This window comes from Copidosoma floridanum, unplaced genomic scaffold, assembly GCF_036245765.1.
Source record: "Copidosoma floridanum isolate Cflo_tuat_1 unplaced genomic scaffold, Cflo_Japanese_pri ptg000001l, whole genome shotgun sequence".
NCBI classification, from domain to species: Eukaryota; Metazoa; Arthropoda; class Insecta; order Hymenoptera; family Encyrtidae; genus Copidosoma; species Copidosoma floridanum.
In genome coordinates this window covers 12,518,843-12,545,111 of record NW_028321878.1, presented here as the reverse complement: position 1 = coordinate 12,545,111, position 26,269 = coordinate 12,518,843, and the positions used below count along the sequence as shown (strand labels likewise).

At 40.5% G+C, this 26,269-nt stretch overlaps 1 protein-coding gene across 5 annotated transcripts in view; it reads right to left on the bottom strand.

Annotated features, from left to right (window-relative positions):
- LOC106642948 (uncharacterized) overlaps positions 1–26,269 on the bottom strand; it is a 196,403-nt gene that overhangs the window by 138,872 nt on the left and 31,262 nt on the right. The window contains exon 1 of one of the 5 annotated variants that reach the window (XM_023391284.2): positions 23,831–23,901. The exons of the other annotated variants lie outside the window; for them this stretch is intronic. Within the exon in view, the coding sequence (XP_023247052.1) occupies positions 23,831–23,871 (41 nt within the window). The 5' untranslated portion in view covers positions 23,872–23,901. Of the gene's footprint in view, positions 1–23,830; positions 23,902–26,269 lie in introns of those variants that run through there. 5 annotated transcript variants of the gene reach the window in all.

The following is a 26,269-nucleotide window of genomic DNA, read 5'->3' as shown; positions in this document are numbered from 1 at the left end:
TTCTCGCGGAAGCGATTACGGAGTGCTGAGAGATCAAATACATACCTATGATGGCAACCCTTGTCGCGGTGGACTCGGGTGACGATCTTTCGAAAGGATATTGTAAGGACGAAAAATGGAATACTTTTTTTAGTAGTGATTAAGTTAATAATTAAAGTACATGTTACAAAAACACCTGTGTACTACCTATAAGCATCAGTTCCTTTTTTTTTTTTTTTACTTTTAGAGCATGCACACATTTTTTTGGAGTATCATTTGGAACAACGTAATAATTTTATAATCATTTTTCAGGTAACGTCATTTTTTGTAATTTTTTTTTTTTTTGAAACGATAAAAATAAGCGTTCAAGTACCAACCTGTGTGAGATTGCGATTTAGCATAAAGATTTTATCGTTCATTTTTACACAGATTTCTTATATGCAGATAATCAAGTTTATTTGTATATTTATAATCACAAGCGAACATATTACGTATAAAATATATAAGATAACATGTTGAAATTGAGGTAAATATCAAAGTATCTTAAAATCGTGAAAAAATATACAAATACTAATAAATACATACTTTCGTAGTATAAAAAAGGTACCCATGAGGGTGGCATTGAATATTAGTATCAGTAATCACACGTGTTTAAAAATAGCAGAAAATCTGTACAATGTATCAATAACCAATTGCATTGTACAACCAATTAAACGATACATCGCGAAGGGAAAGAGATTTCCTATCCTCCACAAAGTAAACTAGAGACAGTACCCCCGCTACGTCCAATACAACTAGAGAACAAAAAAAAAAAACGAGCTCCGAATCTCCCTCATCACTGATAACGATTCCGCCGTACCTCTGGCTTCCCACCCACCCTCGACTACTATATCCACTCGCTAAATCAGACTCGACTCTTTCCCCCACTCAACCTCTTCGAAACAAAGAACTCGGAAAACTCTCGGGCTTATCGCCGAAAACCCGAAGCGAAAGAAAGTTACTTTACCTTATCATAAAGAGCGAGGCAGTATACATATTATATATCTGGACGAGGGAGAAGGGAAAAAAGCAACGCTCAACCCAGCGTGAGAAAAGTATATAGTAGCAAAAACATCGAGCGCAAGGAAAGGCCGGCTTCCCTTTCATAAAGAGCTATCTGCGACGTATGTATCGGGGCTGGCTCGTTTTCGCGCGAGGGGGAGATAGCACGACATACATGTACATATACCTACACCTATCGTATGTACACATAACTCGATCGCGCGACAGTCCTCTCTTTCTCGTCCACCCACGGGCCCACACTACATGTACACACTGCGGTCACCGTGTGTCTATGATAATTGACGTTAATTCCGTTAGCGCGCGTTTCGTCATTTTCCGCGTGTGACGCAGCAACAGCCTGCTGATGCTGTTGACGCGGTTGTAGGTGATTTAAAGTGAGGAAGATGGGAAAAAAAAAAAAAAAAAAAATGGAAAGAGTGAATGACACGCTCGGTGCAGTGGCTTTCATCGAGTATAGGGTACGGAGAACGATGAGGATGAGCAAGAGGAGGGGCCGTTTGTTACAATTCCACGAAGCCCACATGAGTAACTACTGCATGGGTGGGATCGATGTGCGGGTGTATTTAATTGAAATCGAGGATATATAAGGATGTCAATTCAATTTTCGGTGCTCCTTCGCGTTATAGGGACTGATTTAAAAATTTACAGCTTTTTTTTGTTTGCTTGTGGACGCTGGGCGTTCAAATTTGGACCGTGGGATGTGTGTTTACAGAAACGTTCCACTATCCACGTTGGAAACATCGATGTTGAAATTCGGTAGGGTTTACAACTTTTGATACTTTGTTCTTGAAAAATCAATGTTGATGATTGTCGATTACTTTTTTTCACCAACTGATGTAAATCCAATCGGCAAGTCATTTTGCTCAACATCACACGACAGAGACTCGCCGCAACTTCAAAGACCTTTTCAATTCATCCACATGACATTTCAGTCCCACGTCCATCTTCAAATCTTTCTTCCAACGTACAACTTGATGTCTTTGACGAGAGCCCTTCAGAGAAAAACTTCATGGATCCTTTATCTCTATTGCCTTGAGCGTATATAATTAAATACTCAGAGCTTGTAGTCACGTAGTTTCGAGCAAAGTCAGCTACGCCAAGTTTAATTATTATTATTCAGGTATCTCCAAAAAAAAGATAACTTGCTACTGGAGCTATCCAGAACACAACCGTCTACAATGAATGGACAAATTCGGATCAATAAACGACAAACCAATGTCAGCCCGCAGGCAAAGTAAATCTTTTAAAAAATGATAAATAATTTGACGTAAAATTTTGTAACGCCAAACGTTGAATGTCGTTCGTTTTATCAATAAACGCGGAACGCATTTAACACGCACGCGAGTAGAAATCGATAACGTGCCTTCGCGCACTCCCTTGTATATATTACGGCGTAGCTGGACGTGAACGCGCTAAAGAGCAATTCCCTCGGCTGACTCTTTCCCTCCCCCATCGTTTATCGGTAACTACACGGCAGGGGATTAGCGTCACTCGTTCGCGCGGAAAGACAGACAGCAGCAGCCATGGCAGGTGGTAATTTCGTCAGCGTTGGACCGCGGGATTCCGCATTAACTGGCACGAATGGACTCGGTACATGTACCTCTTGACGCTCCTCTGCGCCCATCTGGTCTTGACAATCGGAGCTCTGTACCGTGGAACACGAGTGGGCGGACTCGATGATTCGGGTAAACTAGTTTTGGAACGGCTAATTGTGGGCACGCATTGGCGCGATCATTGGGACGTTAAATCGGAAATACCTCTGTATGTCCATCGAAAAATAATTCACGCACTTGCGTACAGCTTATTCGTTCCAAGTGAGATTCAAACGGATGACACTTTTACGTCATTCATTTTCCGCGTCACCCCACGGAGAGGAATAAAATTGCGATTTCTATGGAAAAAAAAAAAAAAAAAAAAAAAGAATAATTTCACGCGCCACGAGAAATACAAGTATCAGGTACGCCCGTCAAAGTCGAGAGAATAACGTCAACTCGTCCGCCTACGATGTTCCATTTCTCTTCTATATATAACGTTACGTCGCGTCGTTTCTTTTTCGAAACGAACGAAGACGTGGCAAGGTAATCCAGCTTTGCGCGTAAAATTTCATTAGGTGTACGCACACCTTGCCCGCGAACCACCACCACACTAAAACGTCCCCCCACGTGTAATCCAGTTGTGGGCACGAAAAAGGCCTCGCATCGCCATTCCAGTCGAGAGCCAACTCCGCGGAATATAAAGCGCGCCATCCCGTATGATGATGATGTCGAGAGTTGGTGCACCACCTTTTTTTTTTCCCCCTCGCGACAAATAAAAATCTCGATATATCGCCTCCATGTGTGTCACCCTACTCGCAATAACGACGAGCCTCCTATGCCCATAAGTAGTCCACCTCGGATTTACAAGTGTATACGCACGCGACGACGGAAGTCCCCTCCTCTATTATTACACACCTCGTCGGCCATTCCTTCTTATTCCTTCCTTCCTTTTTTTTCTTCTTCTTTCATCCATTCTTTATTCGTTCGATGCACCGAGCGAGCGCTTACGGGGTGTGTGTGTACGTGTATGCTAAATTTTTCCCGCCCCTCGGGGCCTTTCATTCCCGGGGCGCAAAAAAAGAGCAGCGGCCTCTCCCGCGTGGTAAATACATGTATTCCGTTTCGTTAAGAATGCGAGCAGGTATACCGCGAGGATGTGGGTCGAGTTCTCCTCTCCCCTCTTATATATATGCTCTTGCGCGCGAAATGAAGGAGCGTTTTCGACCATATAGTGCTTTAATTTAATTCTTTTTTCACTGTACTGTACGCTATACCGTTGCTTTGTTCGGGTCAAATTCACTCGATTAATCGCTGGAAATGACAATGAACAAACGATTATACGTGCATTATTGTTGCTGTAATCTCTTGTGTACGACGCGGGTGATTTAATTTTTAGTTCAGATATGTATGAAAAAAAAAAAAAAAAAAAAAAAAAAAAAAGCTATCGAGATAGCTGTGAACCTGAAGCAGCTGGCGGTCGGCGTTAAAGAGCTGTACAACGCACGCCAATCTCTAACCATTTATCTGGCCTTTGGTGTTTTCTCGGAACAATTTTTTCTCGCTCATTTATTCGATTGCCTGGTATTCGCGTCGAGAGTTTTCGTATTCATTTTCAATCATATGCAAAGGTCTCTTTGTGACACACTTATCGTTTCATGCGCGAGCGCGTGTGCGTACTGTTGAAAATACGAGTACATGCACGCAGCAGACAAACAACTATTGACGTGGTAAAGAAAGTCGTAATTTGATACGATGATCGTCATCATCATCATCGTGTACGAGCACTCGTTTAATCCTATGTTGTACGTACGGTTGTGAACAAGCTTTGTGCACGTAATTGAGATTGCAGTTTAAAGTGTTAATATCGACAATTATTGCGTGAATGAAAATTTATTCTACGCTTGATCAAATTTGTCACTGATTAACAAAATTTATATTGGAAAATCTGGAATTAATCGGGCACAAAAATGTGAGTTTCGTTTTATTTTTTGATTTAAAATTACCGTTTTTATATTTTGCTTAATACGATAATATTTCGTTACAAATAGGCTGATTTTTTATGTTTAAATGCAAAAGTACGACTATGAACAATAGAAACAAAAACACGTTTGAACACAGTTGAAAATGGTAACATGGGTTTAATTTCAATGTTTTCAAGTGATTGCCTCATACTATTAAACCGGTGTATTTTGCGATTTTTAGTTCCAGGAAATTCTCGCTGTTCGGTATAAGCTGCGTACAAATGTATTGATAATGAATTTTAATTTGTCAACAAGATATAGTTAAGCATCAAGTATTTTTTCTTACGTGCGACCTAAAGTTAAACGCGTATTTATAATTGTTTCAAGAATAAATGCTTCGAGTTATCAAAATTAATTATGCTACCATCATGTATACGCCTTCGTAAAAAGATCGTTGTACCCAATAATTGAATATTGAAAAAAGATTAAACAATGGTCTTGTTATGTTTATGCTGTACAGTAACTTTTACCATCTCCTGCGCAAGTATAGCTTTATTTAAGCGCTCTACATTGGAAATATTGATTTTTTTTTTTTTTTTTCAAACCAATTAAGTTCATCAAGCGATTATTCCCTAAAAACAATAAATCGTGAGTCATCAAAGCAAAACGCAAGAAACAGAACTCACATCACCTCACGGCCTATCTTATCCATATCGGAGGTGACATTAGTTTTATCAACCGATCTCGTGTGCGTCTCTAACGCAACAAAGTTGTCGATAGGTCCAATAATACACTGGCATACACCACGTACACGCAACGCCGAACGTATACACAAACGAGCGAGAGTAGAAATTCCAAGATAAATAGACCCGTCTAATATTTGTACCGGAAGAAGGTACAACGCGGTTCAATGTTGTTACCAGAGCAAGCGCAGAAGTACGGCTATACAATATGTATACGTATAAGATAATACAGACATGTACACGCGGTACAGAGATGGATGGATGGTTACAGATACAAACAACTGAGATTCAAAGATAGAAGCACGACGACGACCAAGTGTAATATCAGAGGGAGGGAGTTGATAAAAGACGCGGTGCGAGTGAAAGCGGCGCCGGTGGCTTTCACGTGCACCCACGCCCGGGTTGGCTATCCATTTTTACGAAATCGGTTGGGACGCTTCATCGTCGAGAAAATGGTGCTCACAACCTAATGATCGATACGCCTCGTACGACTTCTTTTTTATGCGCACCACCAGCGGAGGAAGAGATCGAGAGCACACGAGTGTCCCACACGAGCAATCTAGTTTACGTTATTGTGTACCTCGTTATGCGGGGACGTCGTCGTGCATATGAGAGACAAATTTCTATTGTACTCGCGTACAGAGGGGAACGGAGGTGATGAGCACAAAGTCCTGGGCACGTCTCGTCTTTGTCAGAGCTCGAAACCTAACGATACTTCCATCTCCGCCCACTTTGCCGTACTGTTTCTCTGCGCGTATGCGACATACATATATCCAAAAGAAGAGAAAGATTGAGCGAGGATGGAGGGAAAAGGAATATAATACACGCGCACGCGTCTCGCGTTTCACGCTCCTTACTCCGTCCTCGCGGGCTCTCTCTCTCTCTCTCTCTGTTTGCTGCGTGTATTTGCATAACAAGGGGTACAGGAGGAGGAAACTGGGCTAGAAGCAACACCGATTGCGAGCAAAGAAGCCTGGTTTTGTTGTCTGACTGTCCAAGTCCTCTTCGCGTTAACCGGCTGCTATGTTTTTCACACTGTTTTTTGTTTTTACTGTCATATGGTTGGTTTATTTTGCAATAGACGATTTGGGACACTAGAGCTATCGACATTAATTTTGAGACTGCCTGGGAGATGGAGAGATCCCGTCCGGGGTTGTGTCTTTGGTTTTACAAATGTTGGGTTGTACAACTGAGAACTTAAAGTCAGCCCCGGGGTAATCGATGCGCCATCGAGCCTCGTGGCGTTTAGAAATGAAGTTTGGATACTGTGCAACGGAAGGATGATGAGAATGAGATTAATGGATCGTGTGTTGAGTCAACTATTTTACGCTACTTTGAACACAAGATCACAAAAAACATCCAGAGAAAGTAAAAAATGCACTATAGGAAAGGAGTAAAACGAAGGATAGAAGGGTAAGATTTGGCACGAAGGTTTACCTTAGTAGTGTTTGGTTGAGAACTTAACGCAAAAAGCAATGACAAATATTTGATAACTGTGGCTGTGTTGCAGGAAATGTAGGTGGATTTCTTTGTAGAAGAAATAAGCGAGTAAGGAAGGGGAAATAATACAAATAGAAATTTCAAAGTAGGATGGAAGGGCTAAATTGAGTGGAAAAAAGTGTAAAGAAGAAAATGAAAGTTTGACAAATAAGATTTGGAAAAAGGAAGAATAAAAAAATGGAGAATGCTTATAGGAAACAATACATAAAATTTGAAAATTGTTCGTTCAACAAAGTGTAACTGTTTATGATGGATATACAAAAAAATACCAAGAAGGAAGGAAAAGGGTGCATGACTAAGAAAAAAAGGATAAAACTGAAGTTGCAGTGATACAATAACTGCAAAGAGAAAAAAGAGGTAAAATTATAAGAAAAGTAAATATGATGACGAAAACAAGATAACTTGACTCAGAAGGAGAATAACACAAAACACTACCCATTAAATAAGCTAAGAAAATCAGGTGACAATGAAATGTGTGGAGGTGTTGGAAGGATTACAATGAAAGTGAGACTAAAAGAGTCTTAAGGAGTTCCTTGTACAGCCGGAAGTAAAAGATAAGAGAATCATGATGGGAAAACAAAAAGAAACTCACAAAGAGAAACAATAATCGGGAAATGAAGTTATTTTATAAAAAAGATTAGCAACAAAAGTAGACAAGGGTAAAAATTGGGTTGATGATTAACTTATCAAAAAGATTCACAAGAATTATTTAAAACAAGAGCAGTTAATGGTAGGTTTTATTTTTCAATAGGAAATGCTTTCAGTCGTAAGATCAGTTAACCAACCGAATGAAAAGCCAAGAGAAAGCAAGCGAAGAAGAAAAAGAGGAGATGAATTGCACGAGAGATGCAAACCATAGAGAGAAAAAGAGAGAGCCGCTTCATTCATAAAACCTCTCTCCGACTTATTAGACGAACACGCACACACACGCGCATGTAGTGGCAATCATCGTCACAAGCGGTGACGGTCACTCATTTAACATCGTCTGCGTTTCTCCTTTTCATACACACACACGCGCGCACTACACAGTTGACAGATACAGAAAAACGCAAGTCTACAGGCGTACAGTGGTCTTAAGAGGTGTACCGTCCACTATACCAACTAACAGCCGCCGCAACCCACGCAACTCTACGATTTATGATATATAAAGACGCCACTGTCTCTCTTCCGCAGGCGCAGCCTTACTCTTTCTATTTTTCATTTCGATTATCCGACAAAAAAAAAAAAAAAAGAACCATTAGTCTAGCTATAGCATACACATCTGTAACAATGACAGAAAAAGCCGGCTTTTCGTAATCGTGTGTATTTTACTGGTGGCGAGCGAGCACGTATACAGGCTTACCTCGATTATGCAATCTATATGAGGAAACGTCGTCGACAAGCGACGGACGTATACACACACGTCGATTGTATGCTTCTATACACCTTCCGAGGTCGCGGAGGTTCTTTTACTATACTCACTCTCTCCTTGTATCTATACTTTCGAGGAATAATAGAGCTCGTTTTATTGAAGCTATAGCTTTTTAGCGGGTCAACGTACCTTTTTTTCTTCCCCCTTTAGACACACGTCGTCATCGACGAGGAAGTGAAAATTTCACGAATAGTATGGGATCCTTACCAGATCGTATATAAAAAAAAAAAAAAAAAAATAGAGGTGGCGGGTAATGCAATTATGTAAGACGAGGGAGTCGGGACGCAGGGGGTAATTCGTAATTTATGGGGCTATTTCGTTCGCTCGCTACAGTGCAAGCCGGTTAACGAACGGACAGATTGGAATCGACTCGTATACATGCACGTGGAGGGAGTGGGCCTCGTCGCAGCTTTCTATCCAGGCATTTGTTTGTCTCTCGAGACTAAGGTGCACGAGGCTGTTTTTTTCATCGATGCTTTTGTGTTTTACGGAAACTAGATTGGGACTACTGAGATATGTGCATTTGCATTCGCTCATTTGCAGGATTGTGCGACCCTTAGCTATACACACAGTTGACCCTACCACGATTGGACGCTTGTAATGGATATTCAGTTCTGCAGCACTTCAATTGTACTGTACACAGATGTTGGGAGTAACGAGGGGCTATTCAGTTCACCAAATCGTTTAAAATTCTGCCCACCCCCGCCTTTCTTAGCGAAATCAATCCAAAATAAATTGGAATCATTGAAAATGTTAATAAGCGTGTGTAAATTGTGATGGTGTAATAAATAGCATCTGAAGTATGAAATTTAAATGCACCAGTAGGAAATTAATACGTTAAAATTTATTTATCGAAAGAGCAAGTTAATTTTGCTTTTATATAGAAACAAGTCAAATTAGCAACTTTAACTAACTAGATTGAAAAATCATGCATTTGTTTTAGAGTTATTTGCGATTTTTTTTTTCAAATAAAACTATATGTTATTGTAAAAAATAACATCTACATTTAAATGACTAGTTGCCATGTTCATGTGTGTTGCCAATTTGTAAAATAGTATATAATTATAAAATGATTTGAATATTTCATAAAACTTTTTATTCTAAATGATTTAAAAGTCAATAATCATATAAGTCCTATTATTGGACTGAATCATCATAGAACCAAAAAATGCATTCATCAAGTAAACAATTATTTGTAAGGTAGGTAGTCAGTAAAATAATCATAAAAAAACAGTTTGAAATCCCAAAAAATGTTAAGAATTTGGAATCCTTTGGACCCCACATAAAAAAAATTATTAATAAATAAAGATAATAACAACGAATTATTCAGTTTTCCATAAAAACAGTTTGAAATCCCAAAAAATGTTAAGAATTTGGAATCCTTTGGGCCCCACACAAAAAAAAATTATTAATAAATAAAGATAGTTACAACAAATTGTTCAGTTTTCCATATTGAACCGATTAATTATATTCCCAGGCACAAATTTGCAATCTTTCAACGCCTCTACGTCGTTACACTCCAATTTCAAAACTTCGCCAATTTTCCCGCGGAGTCAGAAAGCAAAAGTGAAGCAAAGGAGCAAAAACAAGAGTAGAATAATCCCCAACGCCACAAATCGGCGCCCAGGCGTTTTCCCGGGCAACTTCATCCAAGTAAAATTCGCACATTGTTTCTCGCTCAAGCGCGCACTATACAGAATTTTCTGATAAAAAAAAGTCCTATACCTACACCCCCTCCTCCCGATAGAGAATCTCCAATTAAAAAAAAACCAGCAGCGAAGAAGCGTCGAAAAAAAGCCTCGAGCCCGAAGAAGAGGGAGACGCGCCTCGGGCGATCCGCAAAGATAAACGCCCCCTTACCCGCCTCCCCCTGCTATGGGAAAAGCTCGCAAATTCATTAAAGCCGATCCAACGATAAGAAAGTTTTATAATACTCCTTTCGCCTCTTTTCCAGTGCATACACATAGCAACACCCTGTTAAAGCGCCGCACGCGCGAACAAAAATTTATGCTCGAAGTAAAATCGAAGAGAATATGAACGAGAGAGATGAATCTCTAGCCACGCGTAGGCGAGAGTAAAAGGGTTGTCTTTCTCCACCGGACAAGGGTTTGACGACGGCAAGGAAAATTTCTTTTGTAGGATATTCTCCAGGTCTGTACAGTCATCGTTACTCCAAAATATTTTATTCGATAAGTTGTCAGAGTAATCGCTTAATACAATGTCGCTGTCGATGACACAAGTGAGCTGTTAATCAAAAATGTAGTTTGAGTAAGCTGAATTGCATACAACTAATCGTTGGTTTTCAAACATGTTTGGTTGTATAAACATGTTTTAAAAATCAATACAAAACTTATCTGCTGTTTTAACCACTACTTTATCACGAGTTCTTTCAAGTTTTCATCAAAAAACAAACCAAATTAAACTTCAAATAATAAAATATTATTATCTATAAAAATAAGATTTTCATTTAAAAAGATGGGTTTACACGTCATATGTTCTCTGAACACACTTGTGTATTGTATGTTCATTAACTTTCACCAAACTAATCTTATTTACTTACCCCCGTGATACATGCCACGCGCTTGATATCATAAATTTTAATTGTGTCAGACCTTTTAAGTTGCAAAAAAAAATTATGTAGATTCCTTGCAATTTTGGCTATTTGGGCTTCATTTCCATAGTTACTTTTATACATAAACTTATAATGCACAAGTGAAAGACGAAATTTTTAATAATAACAAAGAAATGTATTGTATTTAATCTAATCATTTTATTAAAGCATATTTTGGAGCTAATTAAAAGTTTTATCTAAGAGATAAAGAGTCTTGAATGTGCAAGTATCGTTATTTTATCTGCTGTTTTTTTTCTTCAAACGTTGTTTTTATATTCATCAAGATTACATATAGCGCTTATTTGTACATTTCCTTCCCTGAAAGAACCTTGTTCTTCCTTTGATCTGTTTATTTTATAGAGACCTTCTGAAAAGAGAAACTCATTTGTGCGAGTTAATGAAGCATACTTTGTAAATTCAGTTAGCCTTTGGCTAAAAGTACCCGCTTTTACGCGTTTGGAAGAAACTTTCCAGTGTGTCCACTGGAATAAAGTAATTTAAAATTAAAAATTGATAAATTTTTTTTTTAGTTTTTTTTTATGATTTTATACAATAGAAAATACATTTCACTCAACAGTAAAATCAAACGTTTATCAAATTTATTCCTCGAAATAATTTGAACACAAAGGTGCGTCTTTGTATAATGAATTATCATCGCTCCCAATTTCATTACCAATAAATGTTGAAAAATGTACACGTTTTCATGGAAACAATTCGATTAAACAGTATATCAATCGTGCAATACTGCACTATAGAGTATTACGAAACAATTTAAATCAATACGTACAAATTACAAGAGTATGCAAGAGTATCCGTAATGTAACTAAAGACAATCACAAAAATACAGTTTCGATTTACTCCAAATACTACTACTAACGTGTAAGCAAAGTTAGACAATTCTCAGCACACGAGAATGTCCATGCACACACATGATAGTACATGCAAATGCATTGGTCATGTTTGGTACAGCAACAGGTGAGGGTCCTTTAATGAACGTTGTCGTGATTCTTCGTTAAATACTGTTCATTGCTTGCCAAACGTCTACACAACAGCTAAGCAATGGTAATGCCATTACTACAGCTTTGTTTTGCTTCGAACGGGGATTAGAGACACGAGCAAACTTCTGAATTCATTTGGGATTAATTTGCTGATTGAACGCTGCGAAACTGTGATAATCTACTCCGTCGTTTAGGTGGCCAGAGAGACGTGTCGCAAAGTGTATACCTATGGGAAAAGTCTCAGAGGGACCTTGTCGCCAAACTAAAGTCCCGAAACATTTTGGGTTCTACTAACTGCATTTAAGAACTCAGAGACCAAGTAGATACACCTCGAATTGAATTTAGTTCGAGGCTGCGGGGCTGTTAAAACGTGATTTTTAATCATGATTAAAGTTACAAGTTGTGTAGACTTTTGTGTGGACGATAGTGGAAACGGAAATGTAAATAAAAAAATGAAAGGAGGGAAGAGAGAAAGTTAATGAAGAAAAAATGTGATTAGAGGTTGTTAGTTGCATGTACAATGTAAGCACACATAAAAGTTATAAACAAATTAATTGGCAATTTGCAAAAAGTAACACAGTGGCTACCGATACTCCAAATTTTAGCATCCCTTGCCGTTTACTTAAAAAATTAATAGGTACCTTTTTCGAGACATTTTTAAAGGGAATGGCTTGAAGAACATAGACTGTTGCTAAAGTTATTTCGGCCAAAAATGAAAATAGACATTGTTAAGACACTGTAGAAAGATATTAATTTAAACAATGTAAACGTTATCAGATATTCTTATGAAACACACAAAAGTTGTCAGATTAACCAATGAGTGGGATGTTCCAATTCTACGGGGCCAGGACTATTACTTTCACGAATCATGACAATGACAAGACCGTCTTTTTATGTAATTACGGTTGCATCACCGTTACAATTATTAGTAAGCCATATTAAAAATTTTTTCATTTCAAAAAGACCTATCATCATTGGTACAAGCCTTGAACAATATAGAGTCTCGAGGACACGAATTACCCCAAAAGTGAGTTAAAGAACTTATGTTCAATAATTGAAATATATATGTATATAAATTGATCAGAAGCTCCCACGAGACAAACAAAAACTGAGACGTTTCATATTAAAAATGATATTCGAAAACATCGTAAAAGACTCAATTCAAAGGACATTTCGACACCCCCTCTCTCTCTTTTGAAAATAGAGATACATTAAAATGATCATGATCAAACATTGAAAGTATGTATCGAAAGCAACACACGCACGTATATATGTACAGAGAACCCTTGAACTCGGACGATTCCTTACGCACGGAGAGCATCAGCGGAACAGCAATCAATTGTGCACCCCGATTACATCACCGAAGCGCGTGCAAGCTAAAATTTATTTCCGCCGCCTCAACCGCGTCTTACACGTATACACACCCGCAGCGTCCATCTCTCGTTTTTCATCTCACACGCGCGTGATCGACCCCTCCCCCTTTTTCATAATTCATGGTTACCATCGATTCAAGTCCTTTTAAATTATTCTCCCCTTAACTCTCGGCAAGGCAGCAGCCCCTCGAATCGTATAAAACACTCCCACGTGCGTGCGTGCGAGCACAAGTAATGCATAGGCGTGCACGCCAAGGCACGAGAGAAAGAAGAAAAGGTATGAATGGTACAGCCGGGCAGCCTTGCAAGTACACATGCAAGCTTTTCCATCGATGCAGGATCGATGTGTATATTATATGATGGGCGCATCGTGCGTGTGCGCGTACTTTTTGCCTTTCTCAAAAATTAAATCGTAAACGGCGTAATCATCCCGGCGAGCTGCCGCCTGTAATTACCAACGTGTATATTATTACGTACGGAGGAAAAGAAGGAGACAGAGACGTAGGTACGTGTTATTCGACGACACTGCGGTACGTATATTCAATTTGTTCCTTTGAGGGTGTATACGCGTGTATAAGCCCTTAGTTAATTTGTATTGTTTTTTTTTTCTTTCTATCATGTTGTCTTTTTGCACATTATACCTTCAGTCCTTTTTTTTTTTTTTTTCGTTTTGTTGGGTGCACTCGACAGCAATGCTAATTAAATAAAACAGATACACATACGCGTAATGGAGTTTCGCGTTTATTTCGCTCGTCTCTCGGGGACCTCCTCGCCGCCTCCGGCGGGTGTATATTATGCGACTGCGACTATATATTTTTACCGTTGTTGGCAGGCTTTTATATGCATCAAGTTTTTTTTTTTTTACTTTTATCTCTCCAGTCATTTTTCACTTTTCATCGGCTCTCGCCGGACGCGGATGATAATTTATGAGGGACGCCGCGCCGCAGATTTGAAAAATTGATGCCCGAGTTAATTGTGAAATTGTTATCATCGAGTGTACGCGTGTGTTGATTGATTGGCAATTGTTTTTCCCTTTTTTTAATTTTTCGCAACTTTTCTATACACTTTGTATTTTCGAGGGGGTGTCGAAACCTGTCGATTTATCTCTGCAAAAGACCCTTCTAACTTCCACTGGCACCGCCATTATTTGTAACACCATTTCAGAAATAAAATGATATTTCCCAATCCTTCTTCGCCTCCTATCCACCAAAGTACGCAACATTAGTTTTGCCGGGACTAAGACAAGTTGCGAAACCAAGCGTGCACTTAACACGTCCAAATACACCTCCCACGCTGTCTCGACAGTGTTACTATATGAGACACCCAATTATAAGACAATATAACTCCCAACGACAATTAGAAAGAAAACAACGCATGCCGAATCTAAACATTCGCTTTCGAAACAACCCCCTTTTTTCTCCATCTACAGTGCACGTTGTCCGAACAACTATAATAACGGTGTACACAACAAACAAGTCCCAGAAGAATGACCAGTACAAACGCGTGGCACACATTCACGAGTATGTAGTATATGAATACAAGGCCGTTGTCGTGCCCGACATTTATGCATACGTGTAAGGTACCTTGCAAGTGTCGCTAAAAAAGGTTCTTTATATAGTTGGCGACGCACATATGCGCGTAAATAATACAAACGCGCGTGCAGCGCGGACCTGTCGCAAAAGTCTCTTTCTCTCTCTCTCTCGCCCCTGCAGTACCTATCTAAGTACCGTATTTTTATTCAAGGAGCCGCTCGCTGCGCGGGTCCGGCCGGCACATAATTAGAAAGTCCTGCCGCGACACAAGAGCGCATACGCACGCACCCCCATGTGCATACAACATAAGCCAGCCGGTATTTGCTAGCGCATGTACACGTATACGTTGTACCTATACAGGAGTCTTTGTTCGCAAATCGTCGCACCCACGCACTTGGTGAGTGTGTGTGCGATATGCCGAAGAGAGAAAATATTTTCACCCGATTGTGCACGCTTGTATATGATGTTTCGTCACTGCGTGTGCAACGTGTATATACGTATACATATATGTATATACATACCCACATCTCGACAATGTGATTTTTCTCAGCACGGGGCGCCCGCAATATGTGCGCGCGAGAAATTTCATTCCATAGTCGCAAAGGATAATTACAGCTTATTTTGTTGCATGCAGGTACATGAGCTATACCTTCCCAAACTCTATGTTTTTTATCTAATTTTTTTTTTCTGATTCCAATAAGCAATCAAATATTCGAAATGTCATTAGAATTACCCGAAATTTTTATCATAAGAAGAAAAAAAGATAATTAGCTATCAGTCAAGGTCGAGGAATATATGACAAATGAGACAGTATTTTATTTTTTTACATCACCCTCGTCTAATCACTAATTCCTCTTTTATCAATAATAAAATAGGCTGAAATTTCGTAAAGATTCGTAGAATTAGTTGTAGAATGATGATTGAGTGTTGCTTTTAAAACAATTGACAAAGAAAAAATAAACAAACAGATCGGGTGTGCGATAGACCGAAATTAATGTATGATTGGTATTTTTTTTTCTTTCGACATAAACGTCCAATAAATAACCATGTTTGTTTATAAAGTCACCTTATTTTAAAAAATAAATGAGTTGCTTTAGAGTAAACTCAAGATAGTCAAGTCAAGTAGAAGTAACTTTATGATATTATGGTTGACTCTAATGGGGTTTGTAAAAATATTGCACACGTTATTATTTGATGATAATTTTTACTAGGACTTTATATGTGACACCGTAGAAAATAATGCCTATATGAAAGCGGAAGTATCCGCCACAGATCCTCGTTTAAGGTAACCGTTACCTAACAAACAATAAATCGCTGCTTCGAGAGGATGAGGTAGAAAGAACGAGAGATACCGACAAAGCCAACAATAAAATTTACCTTTTATTCCGCATGCGTGCAACGATAGTGTGTATAAACGCATCCCAGAGAAATTCCAATCAAAATCATAAATCCCCTCCACCATGGGTATCATTTCCTATGGCTCTACCCTTTCGTGACGGCCATACGTATACAGGTAAGTATGTACAGCATATATGCACCGGAGCTGTTTAATTATCTAAATCATATAAATCTCGCAGTAAGGTAAGATTAATTACCATGAGCTTGAATTACGGGAAAAAAATACATAAACATAATTATAATGATGACATGATGCATTCGTAATATTTTCGATACTGTGAGTGAAAAAAAAATTTACATGAAGCCTATAATAATCGCAACCATACAGTGATGTACCTCAAAGAGAGAGAACCGTTTCCAAGTGCACTCATTTTGTCAATTTGATCAGTATAGAGCCGGCAAGTGTTTCTGTTTCATTTTTCATTTATTCTAGCGTCAATCAGCCACTCGCACGTACACGTTACGCTACTTCTTTTTTTTTCTTCAACAATAAATAGCTCACAGGAAAAGAGCGGCGGAAAAATTTCACTCGAGTAAAACTGTTATTGCGTGCTATCGCTCACTGTACAATAGCGCTCAAGAGCTCGATGGCTTTCGTGTTTGCGAGTGTGCCGGCGTATTAGAGCTTTCAATCTCTCTTTTTTTGTTCCGCCACAATTGTTTTTTTATAAAAAAAAAGGGGCCAATCGACAGTACAAAACGTTAATTGACTGTCCGAAATCGATCGATACTTCGTTATTGCCTTGCGAGAAAAAAAAATCCTGACACCAGTTTTATTTCACAAACCCATGTGTCGGTATAGCGGTGAAGAAGAAAAAAATGGTCATGAAAAGGTAAAGATTTTCTCGAGAAACACGCCACACCACGTGAAAGACAAAGAAGACATATTGACGTTTCGTTTTGTATTTCTAGACAAATACGATTACACGTATCGATATCAGGAAGCACAAAATAGACACCTGTTTCGTCCAAGTCGCAACCAACATCAAGCAAATGTTTATCGATCCGTCGCTTTCTTATCTGTCAAGCAAAGTTCGTAGGTTATACTTCCTATTATACCAACGCAACCCAGAAAACAAACAAAAATGAATAGTATTATTTACCTGTATACGAAAGTAAAGAAGTAAAGAAGAAATTTAACAGCAAACGAAGCGAAATTTCGCAATGGTTTCTCGCACGCGCGCAAGAGAGCAATAGACTACTTTAAAACCCGTAAAGATCGCATTAGCCGATGGACCGTGGCCATTGCCATGCAAATTTAAAGCACGAGCGTGTATATACGCTTTATCGCGGCGCGCGGCGGGATTTTTTCTCGGCGAGGACCTGCACGTACACCTATATCCCGAGGAGTTGCACTAGAACTTCTTATCGGCCAACAAGGCTATTTACCTTAACGATAATTTTATGGGTCAGAAAAAAAAAAAAAAAAAAAAAAAAAGAAAAAAAAAAGGATGAAGTGGAAAACGCAGGAGGGGGACAGGAAAACGAGATTACGTCACCGCGACAGCAGTCGCCGTCGGAGCTACTTCCGTCGCGCTAATAGAAGGTGTAGCCATCCGTGTGTGCACGTATACTGTGGACTCGCTAGCTCTCCTTCTATGCTCTTGCGGGGCTGGTAGTAACGGATATCGGTGTGCAAGGTATAGCGAGCATAAGTGGCGCATCGAGTGAAATGTCGCAACGGGAAATCGATTATGCGAGAGCGCACCGGGTAATTACCACACAATCGAGCGCCTCGGGATTTTATCGTCACGAGTACAACCGGTAATGTTTAACAACTATGGAGTAAACAAAGAAGAAAAAAAAAAAAAAAACTACGAGGATGACCCGTTCAATTTAATGAATCAACGCTTACCGCGTATATTTATGATGTGTACATGTGTCCGATTTTTTAAGTGGATGGATCATCGATTTATATTTGTGAAACGAAAATGTAGTGCCGAGGGTTTATAAATAGATGGTCGATTCGTTTAGCGCAACCGAGAGTCGGTGCTTTGGCTGCGCGCGTATATACGAGTGTTTTATTTTATTGGGATAAAATTGCTTGCGTACATATGACTGATGGAGTGGAGCTGGATTGTAATGATTTAATTAACGGCTGGACCGTTGGTTCAACAACTTTACGAGGTTTTACTTTATTTCTGAAAGCGTAGTCGTAAAATTAACACGATTTCATTGGTTTATTATTAGTTTACGATTCACGACATGATACAACTCGATTGCGAATTTTATTAGAAAAAAGTAATCATTCATTAGAATTAATATAAAGTCATAAAGTCAGCATGGGTATGATGATTTATATCTAATTTTACCCTTCGACATTTTAGTTTTTACAAATGTAAATATATCTATTGTTTGTGAGTAACAGTGTAAGCATTAACACTGTTTTACTCATTCATTTTACTTTTTGATGATTTTTGTTGCTAAGACATCAATCAACGAGATGACGATAATCACTGCAGTTCCCACTTTGTTCAAAAATTCTTTGTTATTTGTAAAAAAAAATTTTAAGGATACCATTTTCTTGTCCCTTGCGGCGTAATATAGTATTACTTAATTATGTACAAAACGAATACTATTAGTAAACGACTATCAGTATTTATTTATTTTTACGACATTGACTTGTGTACAAAAATTAAACATAAACATTTCTTAAGGTACCCTAAGTCTTACACATCAGATGTTATATTTTTTTAGTCTTACTGCCAGTGTTGACAGTTGTTAATAATATAACTATAAGCTTCCTTAAAAACTTTCAACCCAAATGTATTTTTTTAAAGCAAAAATTCGGTTCTCTATACAAATATAAAATCCATCACGTGCAAAGAACCCACGCAAGCACTCTCAAGTTTGTACTTATGGTATTACTAGCCGCTCCAAAGTAACGCGAAGATCGTCAAACTCACGTGCGGATCTCAACAATTTAGTACATATACCCTATGCTAGCGGTGCTTATTTCGTACGCGCGTAATGTTAGCTTTTTCGCGTACGCATATACACCTAAAGTACTTATAATAAGCACTCGTTAAAAGAGTGGAGTTTGCTACACTATGATAAAACACAACGAGAAAATACCAAAGTCTTTTTTTTTTTTAACACGCGCGTGTATAGCTTGTGCACAAGGTACACCCGTTACGTATAAGTAGGTATACGCATCCTCTTATCACAACACGTTGCTCAACAAGTTTCCCTTGCGCGCCTCTTGGGTTGACTCGTGGCATCGTGTACAGTGCACCGTACACGCGCGATCAACACGTGTGGACTGTTGCCAATTTTTTTTTCAACACGTATTTTTTTTTTTGGCCGGTGGTAGTCGACGAGGAAAACGAGAAGCACAGCTTGCAAATAGCTCCTCGGATATATCGATCTATGAACAGTATAGCTCGCACCCGAATCTAGTGCGTCGCTGAAGTGTGATTTATCGTCGTACTCGCGACGGAGGATGTTCAGTTTAAGGTTGCGAGTCACTTGTGCTTAGATTTACAGTCCATATTATGTACTTGAGTAATCAGATGACTATTGATGAGAAGACTGGACCGCATAGGTGTCCTATAAGCCTTAAATCCAGAAATAATGATGATGATGGCACGCTCACAAAATTTATGAAGTATTCCTTTAATGTGTTCAAGAGGCAATTACGGAAAGAAGCCTCGGTAATGGATCTATTTTGGTTAATTCTTATGTTACGTTGCGCTACGATGATTGAGCCAAAAAGTAGTTTTTTTTTTTTTTTTTTTTAATCGCTGATATTTAAAGTATTTAAACTCAGAAGCATTTAAACGCAGAGTACGTCAGTTAAGTGAAAGATATTTATTCAAATTACGTTGTGATAATTTAACATGTACTAAGCTTTCAAGCAGATTACTAGAAATTTTTCGAAAACAATATATAATAGGGTCATTAACCCCAAGTCAAGTCTATTAGAGTTGTATCAAAGAACGATTACTTGTACGAACTGTCAATTCGGGAAACGGCTTTCTTGTTAACCAACTTTCGGTGTACGGTGTATTTTCTGTACACAATAGTTGAAACTGGATCCTTCGTAGCAACGAAGCACATAAGTGCCGATACAAACAAAATTTAAAGAAGAAGAAGAAGATGAATAAAACTCACTCGTAAAACACACTTTCAGCAAAAACCACCAATGACAATCAATTTTTAATTCCCTTTGCAAATTTTGGCCACCTACACTCTTATTTTGCGCTACACTTTCGTATACCCATTAAACACATCGATCCCCCGCCGCGTAGCACAACTCACACTCAACCCCGCAACCTCGATCGCGAATTATAATATAATATACGTCACGCCAATTGAGTATACCATCCGAGTGAGCTATACACGAGGAGGAGGAGGAGAGCCCCCGTCGTCCATGTACTTAATATATGGGTCAGCGTTAGCCTCGCGCACACATCCATACGGATTTAAAAGACTTTTTAAGCCCATATAAATCCGTGAAATGAGATAGGGTGCGCGTATACATCACCGGCGTCGTAGGATGTTGCTCATTAGCGAGGCGGCGCGCGAGACCCAAGGTGCAAAAGGATGGCCATGTAATGCAACAACTCGAGCGAAAAAAACGAAATCCATCGTTTTTACGTTTGGCCTCGGTGTACATAAACGGGCACGGGAGTTACTTAATGACCTGTTTTTTCCACCACGACTTATCGATACTGCCCCCCTGATATTTATTTTTGCACGAGCTTGTCCCATGTGTGCTGTTGGGTGATGGTAAGCCGATGGTCGGTGGTATATCGATGTCACAGAGTCGATTCAACATCCTAGGATATTAGTTGGTCGACAATAAGAGTTTGAGATTATGTACCAAAGCTTTTGGACGATATTGGATGAAGATTTCGTGCGAGAATCGTCCCATGAACATCTATACGAACCGGCATGTGCGTGCGAGTCTGGATTCCTTTGGATACAGACGATACATTCAAATGCGCCTTGCGTACAAACGCGCAGGAAAAGGAACAATACCAAACAGAGACTTGCGGGAGACGCTCGCTCGCACGGGCGACACCTCAAAGGAGGAGAGGGAGAAGAGGAGCGAAACCGATTTTACTTTCCGTTCGCGCAACGAACACAATGGCCCGTCCGAATAACTTTGACGCACGCACTCGCGTGTATTTCCACGCGAGTGAACGAAGAGAACAACATTTGTCTAGTCAAAAACGTCGAACGCACGGTATTTAGAAGCCCATTATCTACAGCCGGTCCTTCGTTATGCCACGAGGTAGGGGCTTCTCTTATTACCGGATAACAATGTCCTCGGCTTTGTCGTTACTTCCTTGTGAGCAGCAGGGCAAACACCAAGTGTCCACGTCGAATTAAATGCAGCACGCGTACTCCTCTCGTTTCAAATGTCGTGCGGATGGACAAAAAAGAGGGGGGCGAGTCAGGCGTGGCCTTGTGCCGTCAGTGGGAAAAATCGGTGGCGATCGATTGGAAAATCGAGCGCGCGCGTGTAGTAATGACCGACGGGATTGACAAGTGAAAGATGAGACGCGCTGTGGTCAACTTTCAAACGGAGAATCCGTGTGTGTGTGTGCGATCGCAGAGAGCTCTCGTGACGGATTGGCTTCTCTCTCTCTCTCTGTTGGGTGGAACAAGAAAGGGGGGTCCTATACTGTTGAAGAAAAATTCGAGGGCATTGTGTGGCTGTTTGACTTTTGATCGATGCAGGAGTCCAGCGAGAATTCATCAATTTCAGGAATCCTTGTACTCTACGCTTGTGAGAAATCGGATGAGCGGCATTGTCGCGCGATTTCCTGCATCTTGTGTACGAAACGAGATAATCGATCAAGCGAGCACTTGTGCCGTGTGTTCTACAAAAGGAAAAGTGTCGACTCGAGAGCAACACGTTTGCAACAGTTTGCGCCTGAGTCTCTAATTTTATCAAAAGAAACGCTCGCAAATTATACGGTGGATAAACAGGTCTCGGTTTCAGTTCCTTTTATCTCCCTCTTTTTTTCCCCTCTTACGTGCCCGTTGCTGCTGCCGAGACGCCAATAAAAAGTCTTATTACACGCGTAATAATCTCAACACTTATGCCCGATGCTCGAAATTACGGCCCCTTAAAAATGTTGACGAGGGACTCGGAGAGAACGGCAAAGTCGATGGGACCGTATGACGAGGGAGAAAAAAAAAATTGGCCGTAAACATTACGCGCCAGGTATGGGAGAACGTTGTTATTAGGGATTCTTTGGTGACTTGTGTGGTCGCCTACAAACATTACTCATGAGTGTGCCTCAGAGAAATGAGAGCAAAGTTAAAAAGTGACCCATCAAATTGATTTTTCTAATGATGTCGATTATCAAAACAGCGCAACCGATTAGTTTGGATTAACGAGAAATTAACGATCGGTGAAATTAGCGTTGAGGAAAAATCGAGCATTGGGATCGATTTCCATCAATACTTGCACATCAACTTGATATTCGTAGCTTACCCTATTTACCTCATTTGGGAAAATCTATGCTGATGATACCCCTTTTAGTAACTAAAACAAGTCCATTATAATGTAGAAGAGGCACTTTTGTGATAAGTGTACCCAATAGAATACCTGCTGTAAAGAGCAAAGTCAGCAAAGTGCCTCTCTCTGTGTATATAGAAGAAGCTCTTCACCTACTGCGTTCGTAGAAATTGTCATGCGATGTGGGTTGAGATTAATTGATAAAAATGTATTGAAACGAGAAAAGGGTCATTTATGTTAAAAAATAATCTTTCAAATGATTATTCCATACAAAGGTAATAAGAGCAGAGATGCAAGAATAGGTCAAAATTAAGACAACACGTACGATTGTAATATTAAAGTAATCCAACTCAAATGAAAAATGAAAAGTAAAAAAGCGTGATAAAATCTATATAACTATTTATGAACATGATGTGTATACGTCAAAACAGCCAATGACATCAACACCGAGAATGATGTAATTGACCGCAAACCAATTTTCGTCGACTCCTCCCCGCGATTTATCTAAGGATGAATTCAAATGGAGGAAAAAGCAGGTATTCCGTAAATCAACATTCGGTAGCAACAACCGACCCACTAAGTGTACCGCAATGACCCTATTTTTTATTCGTAACGGTATGATCTTTCCATGCAGCAAAAGAATAACACTGCAATGCCGAGAAAGAGGACTGTGTACCGTGCTCCCTCGGTTGCTTGTTCGGGCGATAAAAATCACCGCGATTCTGGTGAAAGATATACAACGAACGCTGTGAAGAAGAAGAAAAAGCCGAGAAGTCGTGAGCAAAGAGCTGAACCAAGGGGAATGAGAGCGGTCAGGGGATTCTTACTACTTGTGTACTAATGTTGTTTGCGGATTTTTTCTCATCCTTTTAGACCAAATTTAATCAAGAGTGTATGTATAAAAAAAAATAAGTCGCGTAGATCAAGTGTGTATATAGGCTTTCACAGTTGACAGTTGATGAGAAACGAGAGCATGTTTGACAGGTATAACAAACGATCTGTTTTAATTGTCAACTTTACAAAGTAAAGTTTGTAGGTACGCACAAAACACCCGCAAAGTATACGAAGGAACAAACAAACCAACTACCGGTTGAATGAAGCGAGCCATTCATTATTGGTATACACTAAAAGAGCAACAGGGGAAAAAAAAGAGCGAGACAACAGACGAACGCATAAAGAGACGGCTCACTCGCAAGTTCAGCGCATATATATACAAGCGATAGGGTGGTTGAGCGATAGATAAGTCACTCACCCGGTGTCGCCGATGTAATCTAACATCTGTATCTTGAGCATGTCTGCTGTTTCTCTGATGCCTCAGCCGCTTTACGTTTGCAGCTCGCGGAAGCGCGCCTTTTTTTTTTCAAGAAAAGTGTCGATGCCCGGCTCTCTTCGTCGAGACAGCAGCGACGTCCGACTTCCTGGACGCCCTCGTGATGAAAGAGCGGACCAATTTTCCACTACACTGCACGCGGTGTAACGTGCGTGTGGTGAAAATTTCGCTGACACGCCTCCCCCTCGCGCGCGTGAACAAGGGCAGTCGAAGCGGTGATGCGCGAGTCACGCGAGCTGTCGGGATTGTGCATCCTTTGGAGGAAGGTAAAGGCTCGTTTAATACACGCGCGCGAAAGTTAATTGGTTCACGATGCCGCGGACCAAAAAACCTCTTCCGATTTCTCCTCCTCCTCTTGTTACGAGCTAAGCTTTCACCTCCTCTCGAAGTTTACGATGAATCTCCCGCTACGATTGAGTTCTCTTCGGGTTTAATTGGAGGTATCAAGCTGCTATTATTATTATATACAAGCAACGATTAAGGTTACACAAGCACTTCCTTGTACGTTCACTGATTCATTTGCCAATGACCCCCCTTCTTTCTTTCAAAAGGCAGGTCGCCCTCCGATTGTCACGTGCACGCGCGGAAGCCTTTTTTTCCACGCGACTCTCCAATCAATCAAAAATCACACTTGCATCTACTTAGTTCCTTTCAGAGCTTGGAAAACTGAATGTGCGTATCACATCACCGATACAGTCCCACTTTCGATATCCAAGCTCGTTGGGCAAGTGAAACATTCGAGGGCACTCAATTGCTACGAGTGTTGTCGCACACCGGCTGGCGCGGTTATTTCCTTTTTTTTCCTCCTCGCCGGCAGTCCGATATCACTTTCGGTGGGGGCGATATGGTCCACGATAATTTACGGCCAGAGACTCCGGATGACATTGGGCACGCAAATCGACAGTCACCGGTTAATCCGCGCCATCGCGAGTTCGGACGAGCGAAATTGGAATCCGTCCACCCGGTCGTTCCTATTGTCTCGGACTCATTGAAAGCCCAGACGCCGTGACCGGCTTTCCCTCCTCGATCTCCTTCGTCGTCTTGTCGGCTATCGCGGGGCAGCTCATGGCAGTGCACGTGAGCATTAGCTGCTGATGGGGCTACAACAACGGCCAAGGATGTGCGGTCCCGTTACCAATCGATCGATCGCTCCTGTTACCATGTCTATCCTCGGCTTCCGGAAAAGTTTGCGTTTCTCTCCTCCCACATGTACGTGTGTAGTGGTACTGTGACTTTTTGTTATTCGCGACGCCTTAAGTGTGCCGATGACCGCGATGTGCCCCGGACTTTCTTCTCCTCGAGGAGCTCCAAAGATGCCTATTGTGAGCCGCTACCGCGCGGAGAAGGGTTTTGCGGCACGCGATGATAGTCCTCTATTCCCAATGGTGCACGTGTCCTTGTCCCCACGTTTTCAAGATCTTTGTGAAAATCTGCACCGTAATTTGACAGCTGCACCGAGCCTTGTGGCATTTACTATATATATATATTCAGTATACCAATGGCAATTGCAGGGGAGCAGTTGATGAATAATTCATGGCATGCGTGTGGCTGTTAAAAATCGTTCCCGGAACAGTAGCGAAGATGCCGCGGTGGGAAAGGAGGGCGGGCGCAAGTTGCAAAGTAGCGGCGCAAAATGCGATCGCCGGCTATTAGCCGCACACGAGATTTCTGCCGGAAGGCCTCCCCTTTGACCGAAAAGATCAAGCCTTGATCGCGTGAGTGGCAGTGACCCTTCGCGCACTAAACAACAACAAAATAGCACTACATTTATCTAAAAAAAAAAAAAAAAAAATTAATTGCTACTGCGTACAACAGATGTGTAATCTCCACCCTCCCGAAATTCGTCTTCGACCCACTCACTGATAATAAAATCAGAGGAAAAACAAGGCCAAAGACACGTACGCGAGAAAACAGACGCGCGAACAAGTACATATATATATTATCTCCAACACACGCGAGATGTATCGCGAGCGGTCTCGGATGTATATCGGCGCCTATCGAGTGCCGCGCGGGACTGTCTTGGTCTCGGGCCTCTCCTCGCCACTGCCTCGATGTGCATCGCACGTTTGCCTCTCCCTACTCTTGCTCTTTGTATATACCATCACGTATGTGTACACGCTCGCTTGCCTCTCTCTCTCTCTCTCTCGCCTACGCAGACTCTCTGTCTCTCTTTTTCTCTTCTGATACGCCCCGCGCCAACTCGCTGCAAGTGCATGTGTACAATACACGTGTACGAGATGTCGGGGGAAAAAAAAGCAAGGGAAAAAACTTTGATGACAAATTACGGTGGCGAAATTTATTTGTTTTTGTGTTTTTTTTTTTTTTTTTTTTTGTGTTTTTTTTTTTTTTATCTTTCGTGGT